Raw genomic sequence first — 22560 nt, 5'->3', positions numbered from 1 at the left:
CAGGATAAATGAGTTAAAGCCTACCCGTAAGCAAGCGCATACACACTGGCACTGTTTCTCACGGTTTGCAGGTTCGAACCCCGCTTATAATCGTGAAAATTCTCTATCGCATGTCGCGTTGATTCGAGTCACACCGGGCACGTAAAGACTTGGGTCGTCGCCTCATAAACCATGCACCTTACCCTATAACCCTTTTTCGGCGTAGATGTTTAACGTCACTTTTGACCTTACCTGACCTTTGTAAGTGTCCAATAAAATTCAAATAAAATTTCCCGCGGCTAGACACGAATGAATACACTTCATTTATTCTATTGGCTGATTTGAGCATACCACCAGAACATTGGAAACATGAACGCGTCTTTGTAACACTGTTTTACTGCATGTTCAGCATGAAACAATTTTATCTCTAATGAAAAGGCTTGATAGATAGAACAGTTTTACACTCAACTCTCGACACCAATACAGTTTGTGCGTGCACCTTTTATTAGCCCCCTACCGGTCTGTCAGTCTGTCTGTCAGTCTGTCCGTCACACTTTTCTGGATCCTGCAATAACTTATGCACGTAATTTCATTTCGTTCCTTTGTCAAAATTCTGGTTGCTATGGCAACAAATATACTACAAATACTGCTGAAAATGGTGGTTTTCTGGATCCTGCGATACCTTTCAAAGTTCTTTATATTTTTTCATGAAACTTGGAACATGAATAGATGGCAATATGGACATTATGCACGTCTTTTCATTTTGTTCCTACGTCAAAAATTATGGTTGCTATGGCAACACATAGACTAGAAATACTGCTGAAAATTGTGGTTTTGTGGATCCTGTGATAAATTTGTAAGTTCTTAATATTTTTTCATGAAACATGGATAGATGGCAATATGGACATTATGATTTCACTCATAAATACTTTCTGATCGCTGTTAAGTAGGTTACGCGAATGTGTATCGTTTTATTTCTTAAAATAAGGCCCTGCATGTGTAGAAATATAACAAGATATATACCTTTCCAGAAAGGAAATTCATATCTGCGGCGAATAAGACCGGTATATATATATATATATATATATATATATATATATATATATATATATATATATATATATATATATATATATATATATATATATATATATATATATATATATATATATATATATATATATATATATATAACAAGGTATTCAACTCGAAATCACCCGAAAACAGGGTGCATCGCTTTTGGTGCATCGCTTTTGAACAGCCATTACTTCATCAATTTTGCAGCGATTTTATATATATATGATAGTGATTTTTTTTTCAGAAAAGTTAATTTTTCGTTATAATATGATTATTTATCATTCAAAATGATGTTTTCACTAATTGATATCATTGCCACACGCTAACCACCTGTGGTTTGTGTGTGCCCCTTTATCTTTAGAAGATTGTCAGCGCCAGAGCGTTTGTACTTAAAGGCTATGTTCTCATATTAATTAAGTAATAACTACCATATTGCATTATGTGTACATGTACGTGTATATTTTGGATCAAACAATAATTGTTTTTCACTGATATTCATTTTAACCAAACTATTTTAAATTGTTTTCGAAATTGAATTTAAACAGTTAAACGTATTAAGTTTTAAACAAGCCTTCTTCCCGCAGTGGAACTGTAACTTCACTTGAATGTATTGTATTCCAACCCGCCAGGTATCAGGGTCAGTTTGTGGTCAGTTAAAGGATCGTCATATATAATACAAAAGCTATCGCGTTAACTAGATGAACTACAATTGTATCTTGACCAGAATCATCTTAAATAAAGATATTCGGCGATGTAATTATGGTATGTCAATAATAGATTAATGTCTGTTTAACAAGTCCATGTTAAATACTATTTTTGATTAATTTAACAAGATTCATTCAACCATATTGAGCAATTTATTAAGCATGAGTGCGTTGATTCCCGATACAAGTAATAATCGAATCTAATAACAATGTTCGACAAACAACTTAAATAGGTCTTTTAGAAGATCGCGCGTATAAATATTTCAAATATGTACTGTACGGATTATTCACGGGTTTCTATTTACTTATATGGTTTCATTCCCTTTCCATACTTCTTTTGTATTTATGTTTTGTATCCATAGATATATGATCATTAATATATAATAATTCAAAATAACGCATGATATCTGTCGTAACACCCCGTAATCGATTTGCATGTGATGCAGCTAAGAACTGCTCAGAAAAGACATTCGCCATCGTTGATCTCATTGATATAACTCTTTATCTTTCACCAACCACCATCAACATCGTATATCTTTTTAGCCTATTGACTTTATAACCGCAAATCGAAAAAAAATGTCTCGTCGGTTGTGTGTACAAATATAGTAAAACAAATGCTCGGATGTAGAAGGATGTCGGCAGACGAAATAGCAAAGACAACTTACATTGTATTTCGTAATTCTTACACTTTTCAAATAGAATGTTTTCGCCGAAGATATTTTGTTCAGATAATTTTTCTAACGCCATTTTTGTGAATTTTTCTACGACCTTTTTTAGTGAAATTATTTTTCTTAGAAAATAAAATTTCGTCCGTTAAACAATTCTATTATTGGCAAAAGCTAGATATGGTTAACTCTAAATATTATGTTTGGCATCGGAATATAAAGGTTTGCATGCACAGTGGTGAAGCATCCGCTTACGAATCGTCACGACATAGGTTCCACTATTGGCGACGGCAGTTTTTTCAGCTTTTTTGTCCCTATAAAAATTAGTTCAGACTGTTAAGAACAATTAAGATTTGGAATCAATCATAGCTAATGACTTTTGCAAAAGAAAATGCCAACATCTGTCAACAATTCCCTTAAAACGTGGATGGAAACGAGATTTCGATTAAATTGTCGTAGTTCCACAACTTGTTTCATATATGCCACCATTCCGATAAATATTATCATAACATTTTTGCATACTCAGTTATGTGTTTTCAACAAAGTAAATCTCGTCGTATTTGATTTTGAAATAACATACTTTTTAAATATATTTATTAATGGGGAACGCTACTTTGAATGGTTTTAACGGATATATAATTGTCTCGTTTCTTGCAGAAGACTGTTACGTTTTTAGGGCTGAAATATCGTTATACTTTGTGACAGCAAACATTTACCCTGCGATTTTGGGCGGTATGAGAGGGGTTAAAAAATTAAAGTACTTTGATGTTAATCTTTTAATTATGTTGCATATTATTTGAATAATTTGAATAAGGATTAAAAACTTCACAACGTGTGCTAAAATACCGCTTGCATGTAATATTTTGCGTATGTAAATCGGCAAATATAACAACAATAACATCACAACAACTACTACAAATTTTTCCTATCTGCTTTAAGAAAACTGAAGCGATCGTATCAGTATAATGAAATGTAACAAACAAAACAAGAACAACAAAGATACCAAGGTGACCTTAGCGTCCGAATGAAACTAAATTTACAATTGTTCTGCTCATTACAATAATTAATTTTCACAAGAGAATTGGACCACCGGCGTCGTAAGTGTAAAAACGCACCGTCACGTAATCAATAACCCCGCCTTTATTGACTTAAAGACAATGTTCAGCAAAGGTTTCTGTTAATGGGTTTCAGAACGTCAGATTTCGTATTCGACAGCGGTCAACTATCGGCACAAATCGTGAGAAGGAATAACAATTTACAGAAGGTTAAATTATTGAGCCAAATGTTTGCGAAAGGTTTCTTCAAATTGAAATTCGTATTTTGTTATTTATCATTGGACATAATTAAGTAAATCATGTTTGAGGAACACTGGTAAATTGTAATACAGTTTGGTTGTTATTTGTATGAATCAAATACACTTTTATTTAAAAATTATATCATGTGCTAGCTGCATTTTCTCAATTATTCATAAATACACTTTGGGATTTATTAACTTTTTATTCGATCGTTGTTACACTGACTTCAATAAGTATTAAACATTGGTCACATAAATCAAAATTAGTGTTTTAGTTATGATTTAATTTATTAAAATCATTCACTATGACACCTACCATTTGTAATTGATTAGTTTTGTACTTAAGTAGTAATTTTGTAGTGGACTCTCCCATCCTTCTGAATTGGATCAATTTATTTCCAAAATTAGGGATGTCTAGTATACTTATTTCAATATTTAGAATATTTCTTACAGAAATTTCTTTAAGCAAACAGCGCTGACCCTGATGAGACGCCGCATCATGCGGTGTCTCATCTGGGTCTACGCTGTTTGCCAAGGCCTTTTTTCTAGACGCTAGGCATAAATGGGTTAATTAAAACAAGAGCATAAATAAAAGTGTAGCCAATCAAGAGTAACATTTACATTCGGTCATTTACTTGCTCGCAAAATACCAAGCTCCATTGATACATATTTCTGATTTTCCGATTGATATAGGATGGTTTGCAATATATAACCACTTCTTGTTTCGTTCATTTGTACTTATTCGAAAAAAAACTTTTCTTTTTGATAGCCTTTAAGATTTTTATTCAGGCAACATTTACTTCAGCAGAAATTTCAATGTATCTTGCGCATAGAATTTCAACGCCCGTCGGTGCTCTCGCTGAAGATATTTCTTGTTAGATTTCCTCATTAAATAACACACAATTTTAATGTCGTCTCCGTTTAAGCATTCCAGATAACCGATGCTATTATAATTGGACCATGCTCTGTGAAAAGTGGGTTTGATGCACTTTCCGCTTTTATGATATTTTTCGTTTCAAAAAAGTCTCTTCTAAGCAAATTTCAAGTTTATGCGGAAAGGCTAATCTGGGACGAAACTTTACGCACATGCATTAAACCCCCTTTTCACAGAGCACGGGTCATATTCAGTGGTGTTCTTGTACGCCGTATACATGCACGTGAAAAGAGCGGAATAAGCATCTGTCAAGTCAGCTAAGAGATCTTGGTAACCTGTTATATTACTATCTGTTTTTTGCGTTCAAAGGTTTAACTTTACCTTCAAATTGTTTGAGTGAAAGACATCAGTGTTGTATGTTGATTTTTGTAAAATACATTTCTAAATTATTGCGTTCAATATTCCTATTGCGTATATTAGAAAAACACACACACTTAAAGTAGTATTTTATTCAGCAAGTTTTATTAAATTATATTTACCGGCTGATAAAACAAATCGGCGCGTCTTATAAACATGCCCATGTGTTGGCGTTTGCTTTTAGTTTTTACTTGTTAATTTATTGACGAGTAAATTGAAAAATGAAACATTTAAATTGCCGTAGGGGATATTTCACATTTCTACAGGAAGTGAACAGTCGGTGAACCGATATTTTGTTGATAGTTACTGCATTTTGTTGACAGCGCACTATCCGTTAGATTGCAATTAAACACGATGGAAAGAAATATAGATACATAGCAAGTGTGAACATCGTTCAGTATGGGAATACACGGGGTGTGACCAGCGCAAACATCGGTTTCATTTTTCGATTAAGGTAAACTGAGTATAAATGTTTAATAAATACTGATGTAATTGCTAATATAATTACCGTATTCGTGTCGAAAAAGCGATGTTGAGTTATGTTTGTTTTTAATTATGTTCGACATTAATAGAACTTACGACTCATCGACTCCTAAATGTGATCCAAAAAAAGTTTTGTTCATGAAATATATGGTAATAAATAAAAAAAAAAGTGAAGTGAGAACGCACCAATTTCGAAAATAATCTCATAGCTTCGCGAAATTTTCAATTATTTTCGAAAAAAATCACGAAATGAATTTTGCAGTATAAACGTTAGTTCGCTAAAACATTTATGATATTTTCAAGAAAGGTTTGGTAGTAAACAAGAAACTAAATCAAATTTTCACAAACAGTATCAGGTTATCTTATGCAAAAATATGCAGCCATAATACTGAAGCGAAAATTTTCCACTAAATATGAACACTTCATTGAAGTTTAAAAAAACAGTTCGCATAAATTTTGGATACTTTAAACACCTGTGTTGATGTTTTTTTAAGTTGTATCACATTCTTATGAAAGTTATTTTATTATCTTACACATCTAAGTATGCCACCACAACTCCTGCATATTTCTTCAAAATATCGCTGTTGTGCGGTTTGATGATGGAGTTTGTTACTGTTTTGGAGTCCATGCTTCATAAATACCAAGCTGTAGTGCGGTGCCGGAATGTGTTACTAGTATTATGTTAGCTTTACATCAAGGCATCATAAATACCTAGTTATGGAGGAGTTGGTATGTTTAGATGTTATCTTCAAATTATGCCCGTTAATACCAAGTTGTTGAGAGGAAACGGGTCTCTTAAGGTGTTGACTACAAACCGTGGATGTGTAATTCTCTTGATGTGTACAACACATTGATGTGTACTGCTCTTGATGTGTACAGCGCTTGATGTGTACAGTCTTAGATGTGTACAGGTCATGATGTTTACATTTTTGATGTGTACAGCTTTTGATGTGTACAGCTCTTGATGTATACATCTCTTGATGTGTACAATTATTGATGTATACAGCTCTTGATGTGTACAGGTTTTGATGTGTACATCTCTTGGTGTGTTCAGCTGTTGATGTGTACAGCTCTTGATGTATACAGGTCTTGACGTGTACAGCTCTTGATGTGTACAATTCTTGATGTATATAACTCTTGATGTGTACAGCTTTTTATGTGTACATCTCTTGATGTTTACAGCTCTTGATGTGAACAACTCTTGACGTATACATTTGTTGATGTATACAACTCTTGACGTGTACAGCTCTTGACATGTACAGCTCTTGATGTGTACAGCTTTTGATGTGTATATCTCTTGACGTGTACAGCCTTTGATGTGTACAGCTCTTGATGTATACAGCTCTTGATGTGTACAGCTCTTGATGTGTATTGCACTCGATGTGTACAGCTCTTGATGTGTATTGCTCTTGATGTGTACATCTTCTTATGTGTACTGCTCTTGATGCGTACATCTCTTGATGTGTACTGCTCTTGATGCGAAATGCTCTTGACGTGTACAGCTCTTGATGTGTGAAGCTTTTGATGTGTACAGCTCTTGATGCGTGCAGCTGTAGATGTGTACAACTCTTGATGTGTGCATCATTTGATGTGTACAACTCTTGATGCGTATTGTTCTTGATGTCTATTGCTCTTGATGTGTATATCTCTCGATACGTACATATTTTGACATGTTAAACTTTTGATGTGTACAGTTAATGATGTTTACAGCTCTTGATGTGAACAGGTCTTGATGTGTACAGCTCTTGATGTGTACAGTTATTGATATTTACAACTGTTGATGTCTACACTATTCATGTTTACTGCTCTTGATGTGTACAGTTCTTGATATTTACAACTCTTGATGTTTACACTATTCATGTTTACTGCTCTTGATGTGTACAGTTCTTGATATTTACAACTCTTGATGTTTACAGCTCTTCATGTTTACTGTTCTTGATGTGTAGAGCCCTTAATGTGTTCTGCTTTTGACGTGTACAACTCTTGATGTGAACAGCTCTTGATGTTGATGTGTACTTCTTTTGTTGCGTTCATAGATCCAGATAGAGCAGCAATGGGCTCGGTTTTGTTGATGATACTTTTGGCTATGGTGGGTGGAGCTATGTCCCTGACATACGTTCACCACAATAACGCAGCAATGGCGGCATATCTCCTGGAAGTACACAAAAACTACCCGGATATCACCAAGCTGTACAGCATCGGGAAGACTGTCAAAGGTAGGGTTTTTATTTTGTTCCGAGAAGCACGTTGTCATGGAATGCTCATCTAACATAAAAGAACAACGAGCATTCGTTATTTCCCACCTTTTCCATACACATGTATTGTTTCACACCAAGCATCTATTATAACTAATAGGTACTATTACCATTTTCTGAAGTTTCATGTATTTGCAATCGATGTCAGTTCTCTAAATTCAATGCTTATGAGCTTGTGTTCAAGGCTTTTTGTGTGATATACTTAATGACCGAAATAAAAAGCGCTCTATTCGATGCAAAAGCAAGCTTACATAATTCCATCTGAAATAACGCCAACATTAAGCAACGAATGAAAAGAACATATTCTGCGATTAGATTTACGATACCTGATTAGTCTGTGAGGAGTTTTTAAAGGGATATAAATTATAATAATAGACGATGGACCCAATTACAAAAACAAATAACGTGATGATGTTAATAAATAAATATCGTTTCATTTCTCAGTCGAACGTGATGCTCGTTGAACTTCCGATATGATTCGAGAACAATTTTTAATGAAGGTATTTTTAATGTCATACATGAAATTGCAATCAAAATACTGTATGCATTATCGAAGTATATCGGTCAGTTTAGAAGATATTTCCAATAAAAAATATTGTAAAAAAACAATAGAGCAAAATATGTTAATCAAGGTATTCTATCCGGTTATCTTTGGAATAAATAATTAACTCGCGACCACGCGCTTGACCATAAAAATTTGAATAAAATTGCAAATATTATGTTAATAAAACGACGTATTTCCTACCCTTTAATTGAGAGGCACTTCTTACGACACGTGATTGGTGATTATCCATTTATTAACTCTTATTTTTCAGGTCAGTTTTCTTTGTCGACATTGTTATGTCGCCTGTTTGTATATGATGTAAACATCCTTTTTTAATCTATGGCAGAGTTATTTTTTAAACTGTTGCAAAGTTCCCTTAACATGTTGTCTCATTTTCGTTTCTTGCTATTTATCAATTCGGATCGGCGCCCTCATAGTTCGAATTTTATGACTCAATTTTGCAAATCGTTGTGTACTGAATGATATACGGTGGTTAATTGAAAAGATAAAATAAAGTTGAGGATGCATTACTATCCAGAACGGTTTAAAGTAAATTTCATAACTAAGTTATCTCTGTCAACTTTTCATAAACACATGGGCTATTTTGAGTTGTAGAGGGGCAAGGAATGGCTCTGTGTTCTTCAAAATCGGCATGCCTTCAATGCCTTGTAACATAGACGCATACACACTAGTAAACTTACCCGTTGTAAATCGTAACGTTGATTGATAAAGTTTTCATTCCATAACACTTGAGTTTCACCCCTTTCCCCTTTTTATTGGATCTTGGACTTAAAAAGGGAGATTTTTTTTCCCGTCAGGTGAGGACATGTGGGTACTGGCAATCGGAAGCTCGTTTTCTAATCTCGATCTCCGACCGCACGTGAAGTACATCGGAAATATGCACGGCAATGAGGTAAATGCGCGAATAAGGTCATCTAACCTTTCCTTTGGATGTTCAACTATATTGGTCCACCAAAACTATTTCAAATACAATCTGCATTATTTTAGCTCAGTTGACTTTGTTCAACTCAGAAAAATGTACTGATGGTTTGCGCATTAGTTGGTCAAGTTTCAGAATCCATTGTCAATTATATTCCTTTTTAATCCGTTTTTATATTCCATTCTCATATGTTGTTTTTTTTAATTCTTTTAATTCCAGAGTAGTTCTATATACCGTTTAAGTGAATTTTATAAATTATGAAATTAGATAACACGTAGATACAAAGGAGTTCGCAATTGTTTACAGAGGATACTTAAGACAAATTTTAATATTATAAATTAACATAATTTGTGAAATAATCGTTACTTATTTCTTAAACTTAATGTCGGGGCATTTGTATATGAATAACCAGTAGAGCAATGACTTAGCAAAGAATTGTTTGAGTACTGCTTCAGGAAAATAGTACTTGATGATATTGCTTTTATATAGCAGTTTCATTGATGCACTGAAACATAACTTGAATAATGCGTATAAGTGACGGCAAAGTCTAGATATTTTGTTAGCCCATACATTTTGTCTGATGTTGTGTAAAGCACGTTCATCTGACATAATTATTCTCGATTTCCTGTAAAAAATTTAAAATAATATCAGAAAAAATCTGTTCATCCGTAAAGTGGATCGTACACATGAAATCAATATCACCATAACAGTATGCCGTAAAGTGGATCGTACACATGAAATCAATATCACCATAACAGTATGCCGTAAAGTGGATCGTACACATGAAATCAATATCACCATAACAGTATGCCGTAAAGTGGATCGTACACATGAAATCAATATCACCATAACAGTATGCCGTAAAGTGGATCGTACACATGAAATCAATATCACCATAACAGTATGCCGTAAAGTGGATCGTACACATGAAATCAATATCACCATAACAGTATGCCGTAAAGTGGATCGTACACATGAAATCAATATCACCATAACAGTATGCCGTAAAGTGGATCGTACACATGAAATCAATATCACCATAACAGTATGCCGTAAAGTGGATCGTACACATGAAATCAATATCACCATAACAGTATGCCGTAAAGTGGATCGTACACATGAAATCAATATCACCATAACAGTATGCCGTAAAGTGGATCGTACACATGAAATCAATATCACCATAACAGTATGCCGTAAAGTGGATCGTACACATGAAATCAATATCACCATAACAGTATGCAGTGGATCGTACACATGAAATCAATATCACCATAACAGTATGCCGTAAAGTGGATCGTACACATGAAATCAATATCACCATAACAGTATGCCGTAAAGTGGATCGTACACATGAAATCAATATCACCATAACAGTATGCCGTAAAGTGGATCGTACACATGAAATCAATATCACCATAACAGTATGCCGTAAAGTGGATCGTACACATGAAATCAATATCACCATAACAGTATGCCGTAAAGTGGATCGTACACATGAAATCAATATCACCATAACAGTATGCCGTAAAGTGGATCGTACACATGAAATCAATATCACCATAACAGTATGCCGTAAAGTGGATCGTACACATGAAATCAATATCACCATAACAGTATGCATTTTGTTTGTATGTTGGAGTTTGAAATGTGATCTGTCGTGAATGAGATATAAACCAAACGACAGCAGCAGTATACCATAAATAAGAACTTGGAACTGTTATTAAAACAAAGTAATCAGCAATAAAGTATAGTTTGTTCAGAGTGTTGTCTGCGTGGTGCGCAACAAATTGAATAATAAAACAATATGATATGTCTTCCGTTAAATTTTTCAGGTCGTCAGTCGAGAATTGTTGCTGCACCTGATTGACCTGTACGTGACATCCTACGGTACCAATGTGACCCTGACCCAGTTCCTCGACACAACCACTGTGCACATCATGCCGTCCATGAACCCCGATGGTTACAGCGTAGCTGTGGAAGAACAGTGCGGTGAAGTCTTGGGCAGGTGGGTTTATGAAAGTACAGGATAGTAATTTGTATTTAATCTGAGCCGTGCTTTGTGAAAAGGATGTTTAATGCATGTGCGTAAAGTGTCGCCCCAAATTAGCCAGCGCAGTCTTCACAGGCTAATCAGGGACGACACTTTCTGCTTAAACTGGATTTTTGCAAAGAGGAGACTTTCTGTAAACGAAAATTACCATGAAAGCGGAAAGTTTCGTCCCTGATGAGTCTGTGCGGACTGCACGGGCTAATCTGTGACGACACTTTCTCACATGCATTAAACCCCCTTTTACGGAGCACGGTCAATATGTGTTTTATGGAAGCGCAATAGAGTCGCAATGTCGCTAAAGCACAATTCGCTCACTGTGCTCGTTTGTGATTGCCAAAATTGCCCCGTGAAATCACATTTCATAATGGCCCAATATTCATTTAGACATTAATCCTGATAAATATGTCGAGAACGAAACTTGGTTAGGTGTGCACCACAACTAGGTAACTGGGTCAGATAGAAGAACATGCTTTTGATCACTTTCGAATGTGGCATAAGAAAGTATCGAATGTTGTTTACATGGATATTAAAATTGTTGTATTACCACATGTATATTTGTATCAGAAACTATTTCATATGATGTTTTAACTATGTTAGTTCCTATTCAGACCCAATGCTAATTCGAAGGACTTGAACCGAAACTTTCCCGATCTCATTCACGACTTGGCAGTGAAACCCGTCCAACCGGAAACGCAGCACGTGATAGACTGGTTGGACGACTACAACTTTGTACTCTCGGCCAACCTGCATGGCGGTGCTATGGTTGCGAACTACCCATGGGACCTTTATATGAACACTCGTATGTTTTTTCTTAACATATGTAGAATTGTAAAATTTAATTAAAAAAACAACAACAGATAATGGGAAAATCGGTAACAAATGTTGTATTTCAATTGCACATTATTACATCGCGATAGTTGTATTTACTTGGTGCTCTATATATAACGTAGAATTTATTTCAAGGATTCCAAACAATCGGATCCGGAAAATCAATATGTCCGGATGACGACACATTCAAGTATTTAGCCCTTACCTACTCGAGGTCACACCACACTATGTCTAAAGCAAATGGCACTGAATGTGGAGATAACTTTCCTGATGGCATTACAAACGGAGCCGACTGGTATCCTGTGTCTGGTAAGTATATGTTTAACATAACAGCGATGTTACTTCGTTTTTAGATAACTATTCACTTCTTTTCACAAGGTATGTTCTGCTTCGAAGAAGAGGGGGTATATTACTTTGAAACTGTCCGTCGTTCGGTCGGTCGGATGGTCAGTGTGTAGACCGTTTCGTTTCCGACCGAAATCTTGAGAACGCTTTGACCGACCATCATCCAATTGGTTGGCTCACTTGGCTGGTAACTGCGGAGGGAAAATATATGGAAAGCCTTGACTGTCTTATACGTACAAAATGAACATTGTTTTGTCAAAATAGAAGTATATTTAGTCACTTTGTCAATATATTAAGTCAATATGCCATTATATTGGGTGCTTGTGTCAATATATTATGTCAAGCCACACTTATATTGAGTCAACGAACCTATATATCAAGTCGATGTGACCTTATATTATGTCAATACGTCATTATATGAGGTGCATTTGTCAATATATTATGTCAAACCATCCTTATATTGAGTGGTTTCGAAGATTAACTTAATATAATGATGGTTTGACACAATATATTGACAAAAGCACCCAATATAATGACAGATTGACTTAGTATAAGGATGGTTTGACACAATATATTGACAGATGCACCCAATTTAATGACGAAACCACTCCATATAAGGATGGTTTGGCATAATATATTGACAAAAGCACCCAATATAATGACGATACCACTAAATATAAGGATGATTTGACATAATATATTGACAAAAGCGCCAACTATAATGACCGATTGACTTAATATAAGGATGGTTTGAGACCATATATTGACAAATGCACCCAATATAATGACGATACCACTCAATATAAGGATGGTTTGACATAATATATTGACAAAAGCACCCAATATAAGGACTTGACTTAATATAAGGATGGTTTGACATAATATATTGACAAAAGCATCCAATATAATGATGATACCACTCAATATAAGGATGGTTTGACATAATACATTGACAAAAGCACACAATATTATGACGATACCACTAATTATAAGGATGATTTGACATAATATATTGACAAAAGCACCAAATATAATGACCGATTGACTTAATATAAGGATGGTTTGACACAATACATTGACAAATGCATCCAAAATATAATGACGATAAACTCAATATAAGGATGGTTTGACACAATATATTGACAAAAGCACCCAATTTATGGACTTGACTTAATATAAGGATGGTTTGATACAATATATTGACAAAAGCATCCAATATAATGACGAAACCACTCAATATAAGGATGGTTTGACATACTATATTGGCAAATGCACCCAATATAATGTCAGATTGATTTAATATAAGGATGGTTTGACACAATATATTGACAAATGCACCCAATATAATGACATATTGACTCAATGTAAGGGTGGATTGACATTATATATGAACAAATGCACCTCATATAACGACGTATTGACATAATATAAGGTCACATCGACATGATATATAGGTTCGTTGACGTATAAGACAGTGAATGCTTTCCATAAAAACACACCCTTCGATTTTGAGGTCAACAGGTCAATATCATATATGCTTGAAACTTAAATTAATATAAAATAAATTGAATACTCAAATTGAAGATTTTACCCATAGTAACCGTCTCGTGAAGAAGAAGGTCAGTTATGGAAATAATAACAAAATCGCGTAAGATAAAGCATACGTTTAAGCTATTTAGAAAAGCGTACCGCACACTCTGCTAGTTGTTTTCCTCTTTTTGTTGTCTTATTTTTCTGGTATATACACCAACGACATTTTTATTGATTATCAACTTTTGTTTTTTCGTTTTTTTCGCGTTCTCATCCCTGCAATTTAAAAGTCGATAGTGCGAAATCACGATATTAAGATGAAAGTGTGTGAGATTACAATGCGAGATCACGGTACAAGGTTGCGCAATTTGATGAAAGAGCGCGAAATTATTATCATGTTATTGCAAAATGTTTTCCAATTTTCTACCTCAGAAAAAAACACGGATGATATTACGAAAACACGATTCGGAGACACGATATTACGATGCAAGAATGCGATAAGATTATTGAGATCTCTCATCGTGATCTCGCATTATTTCATTGTGCTTTCGTGTTCTCGCTCGCGATCGTTCTATTTTGTATTGTCTTCTCGTGTTCTCGCCCTTGTAATTCAGAGGTCCCCAGTGCCAAACAACGGGTGGCCCTCGCGGAACACCGTCACCACCATTCAAAATGAACAAAAATGAACTTTCTGTGAGAATATTACTGTTAATTAGTGATGGCAAAATTATTCGAATATTCGATTGAATAGCCAGTATTCGAATATCAGAATTGATATTCGCATATTCGCATTTTTTAGCTCATCTATTTTTTGAAAAAAAAAAGAGCTATTGTCATCACCTTGGCGTCGGCGTCGGCGTCGGCGTCCGGTTAAGTTTTGCGTTTAGTTCCATTTTTCTCAGAAAGTATCAATGCTATTGCATTCTAACTTGGAACACTTACTTCCTATCATTAGGGGACTGGGCAGGCAAAGTTAGATAACTCTGGCGTGCATTTTGACACAATTATGTGCCCTTTTTATACTTAGAAAATAGAAAATTTTGGTTAAGTTTTGTGTTTAGGTCCATTTTATTCATGAAGTATCAAAGCTATTGCTTTCATACTTGCAACACTTACTAACTATCATAAGGGGACTGTGCAGGCAAAGTTATGTAACTCTGACAGGCATTTTGACAGAATTATGTGCCCTTTTTATACTTAGAAAATTGAAAATTTGGTTAAGTTTTGTGTTTATGTCCACTTTATTCCTACAGTATCAAAGCTGTTGCTTTCATACTTGCAACACTTATTAACTATCATAAGGGGACTGTGCAGGCAAAGTGATGTAACTCTGACTGGCATTTGGACGGAATTATGGGCCCTTTATACTTAGAAAATTGAAAATTTGGTGAAGTTTTGTGTTTTGGTCTACTGTACCCCTAAAGTATCATAGATATTGCTTTCATACTTGGAACACTCGCAAACTATCATAAGGGGACATTAAAAGGACAAGTTGCATAACTCTGGTTGTCATTTTTACAGAATTATGGCCCCTTTTTGACTTAGTAACTTTGAATATATGGTTAAATTTTGTGTTTCGATTCACTTTACTTCTAAAGTATCAAGGCTATTGCTTTCAAACTTCAAATACTTTCATGCTATCATGAGGTTACTGTACCTGGCAAGTTGAATTTTACCTTCACCTTTGAATTACCTTGACTCTCAAGGTCAAATTATTAAATTTTGCTAAAATTGCCATAACTTCTTTATTTATGATTAGATTTGATTGATACTTTGACAAAACAACTCTTACCTTACAAACCACAATAGACTCCACCCAGACCATCCCCCACGCCCTCCCCTCCCCCCCGGAATCCCCCCCCCCCCCATTTTTTTAAGATCATCTCACAAATGACCACCACACCCTCACACTATACCCCCACCCCCACCCCATTCCCCCCCCCCCATTTTTTTAAACGGTTAAAAAACACAGATATTTATTTTTATTATTTTATTTTTGAAATACCGTCAAATCATCGCACCCAAGAATCCTCTCCCCCCCCCCCCACCCCCGATTTTTTTTGGGCATTTTTTTCCCCGCATTTTTGGAAGATAATGTAATAAATGACCACACCCCCACACTATACACCCCTCTTCACTCTACCCCTCCCTCCTTTGTGATTGAAATTGAGAGTCCCTTCACCTTTAAAAAGAAAATAGATAACCGGTCTACACCCGCAAGGCGGTGCTCTTGTTTTTCAAACGTAATTGCCCTTATATTAAATGACCTGCGAGCCGCTTACTTATTGGGTTTGATGTGACGTTCTTCGTGTCAAACTGCGGCCCGTATCAGCGTTGGTGTACGGAACAAACACCCTCCGGAAGAAATACCCTTCCCTAAAAACAGCATAGCGGAAGAAACCCCCTTTCACATTTTGCATACGCGGGAGAAACACCCTCAATAGTTTTGCATAATGCGGAATAAACCCCCTTTTATATCGGAACAAACCCCCTTTCCATATTGTACTAACAGTTAAAATCACAGGTAATAAGCGTCTACCCTTGTATTTGTGGTTCGTTTATTCGATAGCGTTGGTTTTAATTAATGTTTGTTTTTAGCTTACCTGAGCGATAGCTCGAGGTGAGCTAATGTGATCACTCAGCGTCCGGCGTCCATCCGTCCGTCCGTCCGTCCGTCCGTCTGTCTGTCTGTAAACAATTTGTAAACATCTTCTTCTACTTAACCATTGAGCCAATTTCAACTAAATTTCATGTGGAGCATCCCTAGGTCATGGGACAAAAGAATTGTAAAAAAAAATTTGATCGCATAACCAAGATGGCCGCCATGACCATATATGGTAAAAACCTTAAAAAATCTTCTTGTCAGAAACCGCTCATCAGATTTTCAAAAAATTTCACAGGGATGACCTTTGAAGACTCCCCTGAAAAGGTTGTTCAAAGAAATTTGATTCGTCAAAAAACATGGCCGCAGGAGCTCGTTGAACTTTGCATGTTTATTCGTTTTTGCCTATTTTGTGAAAACTTTAAAAAATCTTCCACATTTTTTGTCCGATCCTTTCCAAATTTGCACAATGTCTTTATATCAATAAAGACACAAACCATACAAAAAATGAGCATTATTGGTCCATGAAGTACAGAATTACCTCCCCTTGAATTGAGAAAATGGTGTTTATGCAATAAAGTCCAAATTTTTCATCCAATTCTTTCCAAACTTGTAAGGATTTAGCATGGTTCAAACAAGGGAAACAACCACGGTTTATGCATGTTCTTTTTATTACAGATTTGCCTCCCTTTAATTCATTCAAAATCTCATTTTACAGCAGAGATTCCAAATCTGACCTGTAAATGAGCCCCATATTTACTGCCAGTGCTAGGTTGCCTTTTCCCATTTGATCATTCTTAAGTATTGGTCTTGTAATGCTGCTACTGCTTCTGCTACTGCTACTGCTACTATTACTACTACTACTACTACTACTACTACTACTACTTCTACTACTACTACTACTACTACTACTACTACTACTACTACTTCTACTACTACTACCACTACTACTACTACTACTACTACTACTACTACTACTACTACTACTACTACTACTACTACTACTACTACTAATACTACTACTACTACCACCACCACCACCACCACCACCACCACCACCACAGGGGTGGCGAAATCAAATGTCCGAGTTGCCCGAGTCGTACATTTGCTTGTCCGGGCAACTGATTTTTTTCAATTAAGTTGTCCGTGGACAACCAGTCGGGTTGAGAAATACAAAAAAATAGATTGTATTTAAGCCGTTATTAAGTTTTACAAGACCGGATGTTGACACCTGATAACATTGTCAGTGCTATTTGCGGAGCAATCAAGCTAAAATATGGGCACTCTCCTGCACAGTGGTCTGGCGTATTCTATAAGCATGATAAGAGACCAGGAGGCTAGCATGCCGCATTTTCAACATTCTGTGTACAGACTGGTTTGCTCGTTCATTCCGTACCTAAATGTTGAACGTTCGTCTTAAATTTTAAAATGCATTATTAATACCAAAGGGGAGGTATAAAACCCGGAAATGTCCGGAAAACCCAGAGTGTGTCACATCGCTCCTACCTAACTAAATTTTAAGACTCACAAACGTCGGGACGTTGGGACGTGAAAAGCCGAAAGCCGAGTTGGATTACTTACAGTTCCGTAGATTGAGTGAAGTGTTCCGTTTGAATCAACTACAATTTATATTAAAGTTGGACAAAGACGGTAAATTAGTCATTATGTATAAAAAACATATATATAATGTATAATTTGAACATTACATTTCCTGGCTTATTTCATCTGCAAAAATGAATATTATATATTGATATACTGTTTTAAAACACCGCTGTGGTTTTAACCGAGTTGAATGGTAGAACTCACCACATACAATTACGACTGACTTATAACATAGTGGCGTATTTTCAGGTGAGCTTATGAAGCAATATTATACATTTAAAGCAAAATCACACTACTTCCCGAAGTACAACTTACTCGCGTGTGCTTGAATGGTTTTCCAATTTTATAATTCAAACCCGAAACTAAAAAAGACAGGAAGAAAATTCATTCAAATTCAACTGACATGGATGTAAAGACCGGAATATTATGTTGAGATAAAACACCAAATAGCACGTAAACAGGAAAATATAGTTTTCCCTGACAAAGAAGAAAACTTGAACAATTGATCATATGATACGACACAATTGGACAGGAAGAAAATTTATTCAAATCCAACTGACATGGATGTAAAGACCGGGAGATTATGTTGAGATAAAACCCCAAATAACACGTTAACAGGAAAAAAATAGTTTTCCCTCACAAAGAAGATAACTTGAACAATTGATCATATGATACGACACAATTGGACGCGTATGGCCAATCCGAAAGCAATGGCGTAAATATTGAGCGGAGATATGTGGTAAACAAAATAATTATGTCAGCAATATATTTCGGCGTTTTACTCACAATATCCCGCTTATAAATCCGGTTGTGTACGTAAATATAAACACGTGTAATGTTTCAAGACACTTCATTTTTATATGTTGTTAATCAGTGCTTGCTAGTCTTCCTAATGCTTCATTTCTTATCAATGGCGTTGATACCAGTTTAAAAATACTGTAGTACGTGTTAACCATCTAACCAACAACCCAATACGTTATAACATAATACTACTGTTCTGAATGGTTTGATATAATGCAACCATTGTGTCATAAACGCCTCATGATATTGTGAATAACCAGGATGACTGACCAAAAAGGTCAAAACACAAAATGCATTTGCAAAATGTGAACTCCGTTAGCCCGATGACAGGTTATCAACAACTATGCTGGTTTTGCAAGTCTATTATTTTAATAAAATACTTTTAAATACTGTTGCTCAAAAAGATACAGGGCAGCCTATACATACAATAAGTATTTCAAGACGAATGTGCTGTTCATGTATAACTTGGTTTGAATAAATATAAGATAATAAAAATGTCAAAACAAAAGCTAAATGGAAGAAGTTCAGGATTTATTTCGTTATTTCATTTAAAAACTTGTACTTTCGTAGTAATGGCAGTCAACACAGTTTTGAAATTAACATGGAGATATGGTATGTGTTTGTCTTGTGTTAAACTAATTTTATTTACAACTTAATTTATTTGTTGTTTTTAAACGTGTATTCATAAACAAACCATGCAAAATACGAAATTTGATATTGATCAAGTGTTACATTAATAGTTGTAATTGTATAGGTTAATAACATTTAAATGATGTGTCAATATTATATTCATGTTATTATCAAAATATGCTATGACGTAACGTCAAAAAGTCCGTCCATCCAGAAAATTGCGCATGTGATGTACATGTTTTCTTAATAAAATTTTAATTTTTTAACATAGCGTCATGATAATTATATCAAACGAATCAGCTGAAAAATGCGCATTTCACGATATATAATACAAAAAAACAGAGATACCGACATTTAAGGAAGACCTATGTTTAAGTGATTATAAAAGCTATATTATTTTTTCCATATTAATTATAATGGTATCCTAGTAGAGAGGCCCTCTAAGGTTTTAAAACATGCAACAATAATGTTTTACAATATCAAATTAGCACTCTTGTTAGCGTCCAAAGTTGGTAAAGTTTTATGATTTCTAATGCCTAATTATGTTTTGCGTAAAATTCGGAAAAGATAAAAGTAATTATAAAAGCAATATTTTCTACCGACTTGAATTAAAATAATATCGTTGTGAAGGAAAATTTATGACGTTCCTAAAATATGCAAAAGTATTTTTTCAATATCAGATGTGCGCTGTAGGTTGGTATAAGTTGTTTGATTTCCTTACCAAATTATGACATTTTCTGTTTTAAAGGTACAGTTTTAAAGCGTAAAATTGTTTCCGGTAACCCGACCCTACGTTTTTTTTTCTTGCCGACCCTGAAATTTAGTTTGCAGTATTTAAAGTCGATTTTCGTGCAACACGCTTTCTTTCGACATTATAACTTTACATGCATATATTAGGGATATAAGGCATCCGGATAAAATCCCTCCCGTCAATTTCATAGGGGCGGACATAAGCTCTCCCGTCATTTATTCGGAAATTTAAATATCGCTTACCGTTAAACTGAAAAAATGACCCTTGGATTATTTTTTCAATATACTTAGTATAAGAATAATTTCTTGTAAACGCATCTCCTCTTATTATGTCAATGGATTTTCATTTATACTCATGGACATTCTTCAGGGAGACATGCAGTTGTACGTTAATGCCGGAAGTTATATATTGCCTATTATTTAGGAAGTTCTGGCCCTTGTAATATTTGCCTCTATTAACCTCAATTGTACAGGAATCTGTCGGACTCTACCTAATTCCCCCATACAGAGGCTATATACTTATAAGTAAAGCTAATTCATGCTAGCAATTCACTGTCGCAGTAAAAACGGCTATTACCGTCAAAAACAGAATGTATATTAAAAATAAAGTTTTCATTTAGGAATGCGTGTATGTTTCCTAATTAGTAAAGAATACAATAATTTATATGTTGAATACGGTTGAGAATATTATTTTGATCGAGGCAATTTAAAAACCCGCTTGTAAGTGATAATGTTATTCTTTTATATCATAAAAATATCCCTGTAAATGTTTGGCAAATATGATGATCTTCTAAACACATCTAGAATATCAGAACAATACTACGGAATTTAAAAACAACATGTTATTTTTTTAAAGATCGATTGTGTATATTTGTAAATACTTATATTGAACTATATAATGTTTAATCCGTATCAACTCGCCATTTCACTTAAGTTTCTGTTTCTGGATTTATTTTCATTTGCATTGTTTAGTCGTACAAAGTACGGTGTGTCATACCAGCAATAATGAGATTTGAGCCATGAATACACTGTATCGAAAATGAATACACAAGATCCTTATTAGTTAATTAATTGTGAATTGGTCAACACTGGACAAGCTGCTGATAGGATCTTCTCCAGAAATGAGATACACGGTAGATTCGCTGCAGCCAATACACAACTCATAGTAACACATATTTGTTATTGAAAAACACACACCAAAAGTGACCATAGACACGTCATTATAACCATCATGTTTCTTGATATTACTTGTTCTATCGCCCATAATGAAAGGAGGACGAGATTATTAATGGCACTATCCGGATTCCGTTCTTTGATAATACTTGTTAAGATTTTCAAATACATTTTTTGAGTCCCCCAAACCGAAATTTTCATAAAGCACCACACTCTTGTCACTTATATTCAACGTTATGAATGCCCAAATAACGATCGTTTGGTCACGCTTTGGTCAAGATTTTTGCCCGCCTCCGCCCCTCCCCTGTGATAACCCCACCAATTTCATGTAAAACTAAAGCGGCGGTATGCATGCGTGATAAGGATCTTCATCCTGCTTTGTCCCCACGACATAAAATGTCACATTTTCACGAGACTGAAACTAATGTTTCTCAATTTCTCTTGTATATACGGAAAAAGGGATATATTATCTTTTATTCACATCAAATCCTGTTCATTGTACATTAAACCATCATTACAGGTTGTTGTGTTCGTTATCGGTTCAAACGACATCGGCACAGAGACCCCGGTGATTGGGCAATGTTTTACACGTGTTGTGCATGACGTAAATTACATTAGCTGAGGTTTCTTTAATCTTAATTGCTGTTTTCCACATGTTACATTTAAGGGACTTGTGATATCGTCGAAGACATATAAACTTACTTATCTTCATTTTTACTATCGGTTACACGTACCATCTTGGAAGTATAGTTGACTCAATAAATAATACAACTCCAAACAGAGGTGGCGCTAGAGATAACCGAACGTGATATGAAGCTCCGTGTTTTCATCAATAATAACGAAAAGAGGGCAATACAAGTAATTTACGCAAATATGATTAGTTAACGCGTCTGTCAGGATTGTACAAAATATCGTCATACTATCATAATGTACACAATAGGGTTTTGAAAATTCTAATAAGATACATCGCTTCATATTACGTTTAGCGAATTATGCTGATGAATGTACGCTGTT

The 22560-nt window shown here is 35.0% G+C and overlaps 1 protein-coding gene across 8 annotated transcripts in view; it reads left to right on the top strand.

Moving 5' to 3' along the window:
- Window positions 1-22560, top strand: part of LOC127853752 (carboxypeptidase M-like) — a 41809-nt gene that overhangs the window by 2565 nt on the left and 16684 nt on the right. For 6 of the 8 annotated variants that reach the window (XM_052388523.1, XM_052388525.1, XM_052388522.1 and 3 more), the window contains 5 exons: window positions 7530-7709; window positions 9111-9205; window positions 11068-11240; window positions 11894-12084; window positions 12249-12422. In XM_052388523.1, coding sequence (XP_052244483.1) covers window positions 7547-7709; window positions 9111-9205; window positions 11068-11240; window positions 11894-12084; window positions 12249-12422 — 796 coding nt within the window. In that variant the 5' untranslated portion in view covers window positions 7530-7546. Of the gene's footprint in view, window positions 1-5313; window positions 5465-6293; window positions 6405-7529; window positions 7710-9110; window positions 9206-11067; window positions 11241-11893; window positions 12085-12248; window positions 12423-22560 lie in introns of those variants that run through there. The other 2 variants (XM_052388526.1, XM_052388520.1) reach the window with 2 other exon arrangements.

The sequence above is a fragment of the Dreissena polymorpha genome, chromosome 12 (assembly GCF_020536995.1).
Source record: "Dreissena polymorpha isolate Duluth1 chromosome 12, UMN_Dpol_1.0, whole genome shotgun sequence".
NCBI classification, from domain to species: Eukaryota; Metazoa; Mollusca; class Bivalvia; order Myida; family Dreissenidae; genus Dreissena; species Dreissena polymorpha.
The sequence above is the reverse complement of the archived record's forward strand: the minus strand, read 5'-3'. Positions and strand labels throughout refer to the sequence as shown.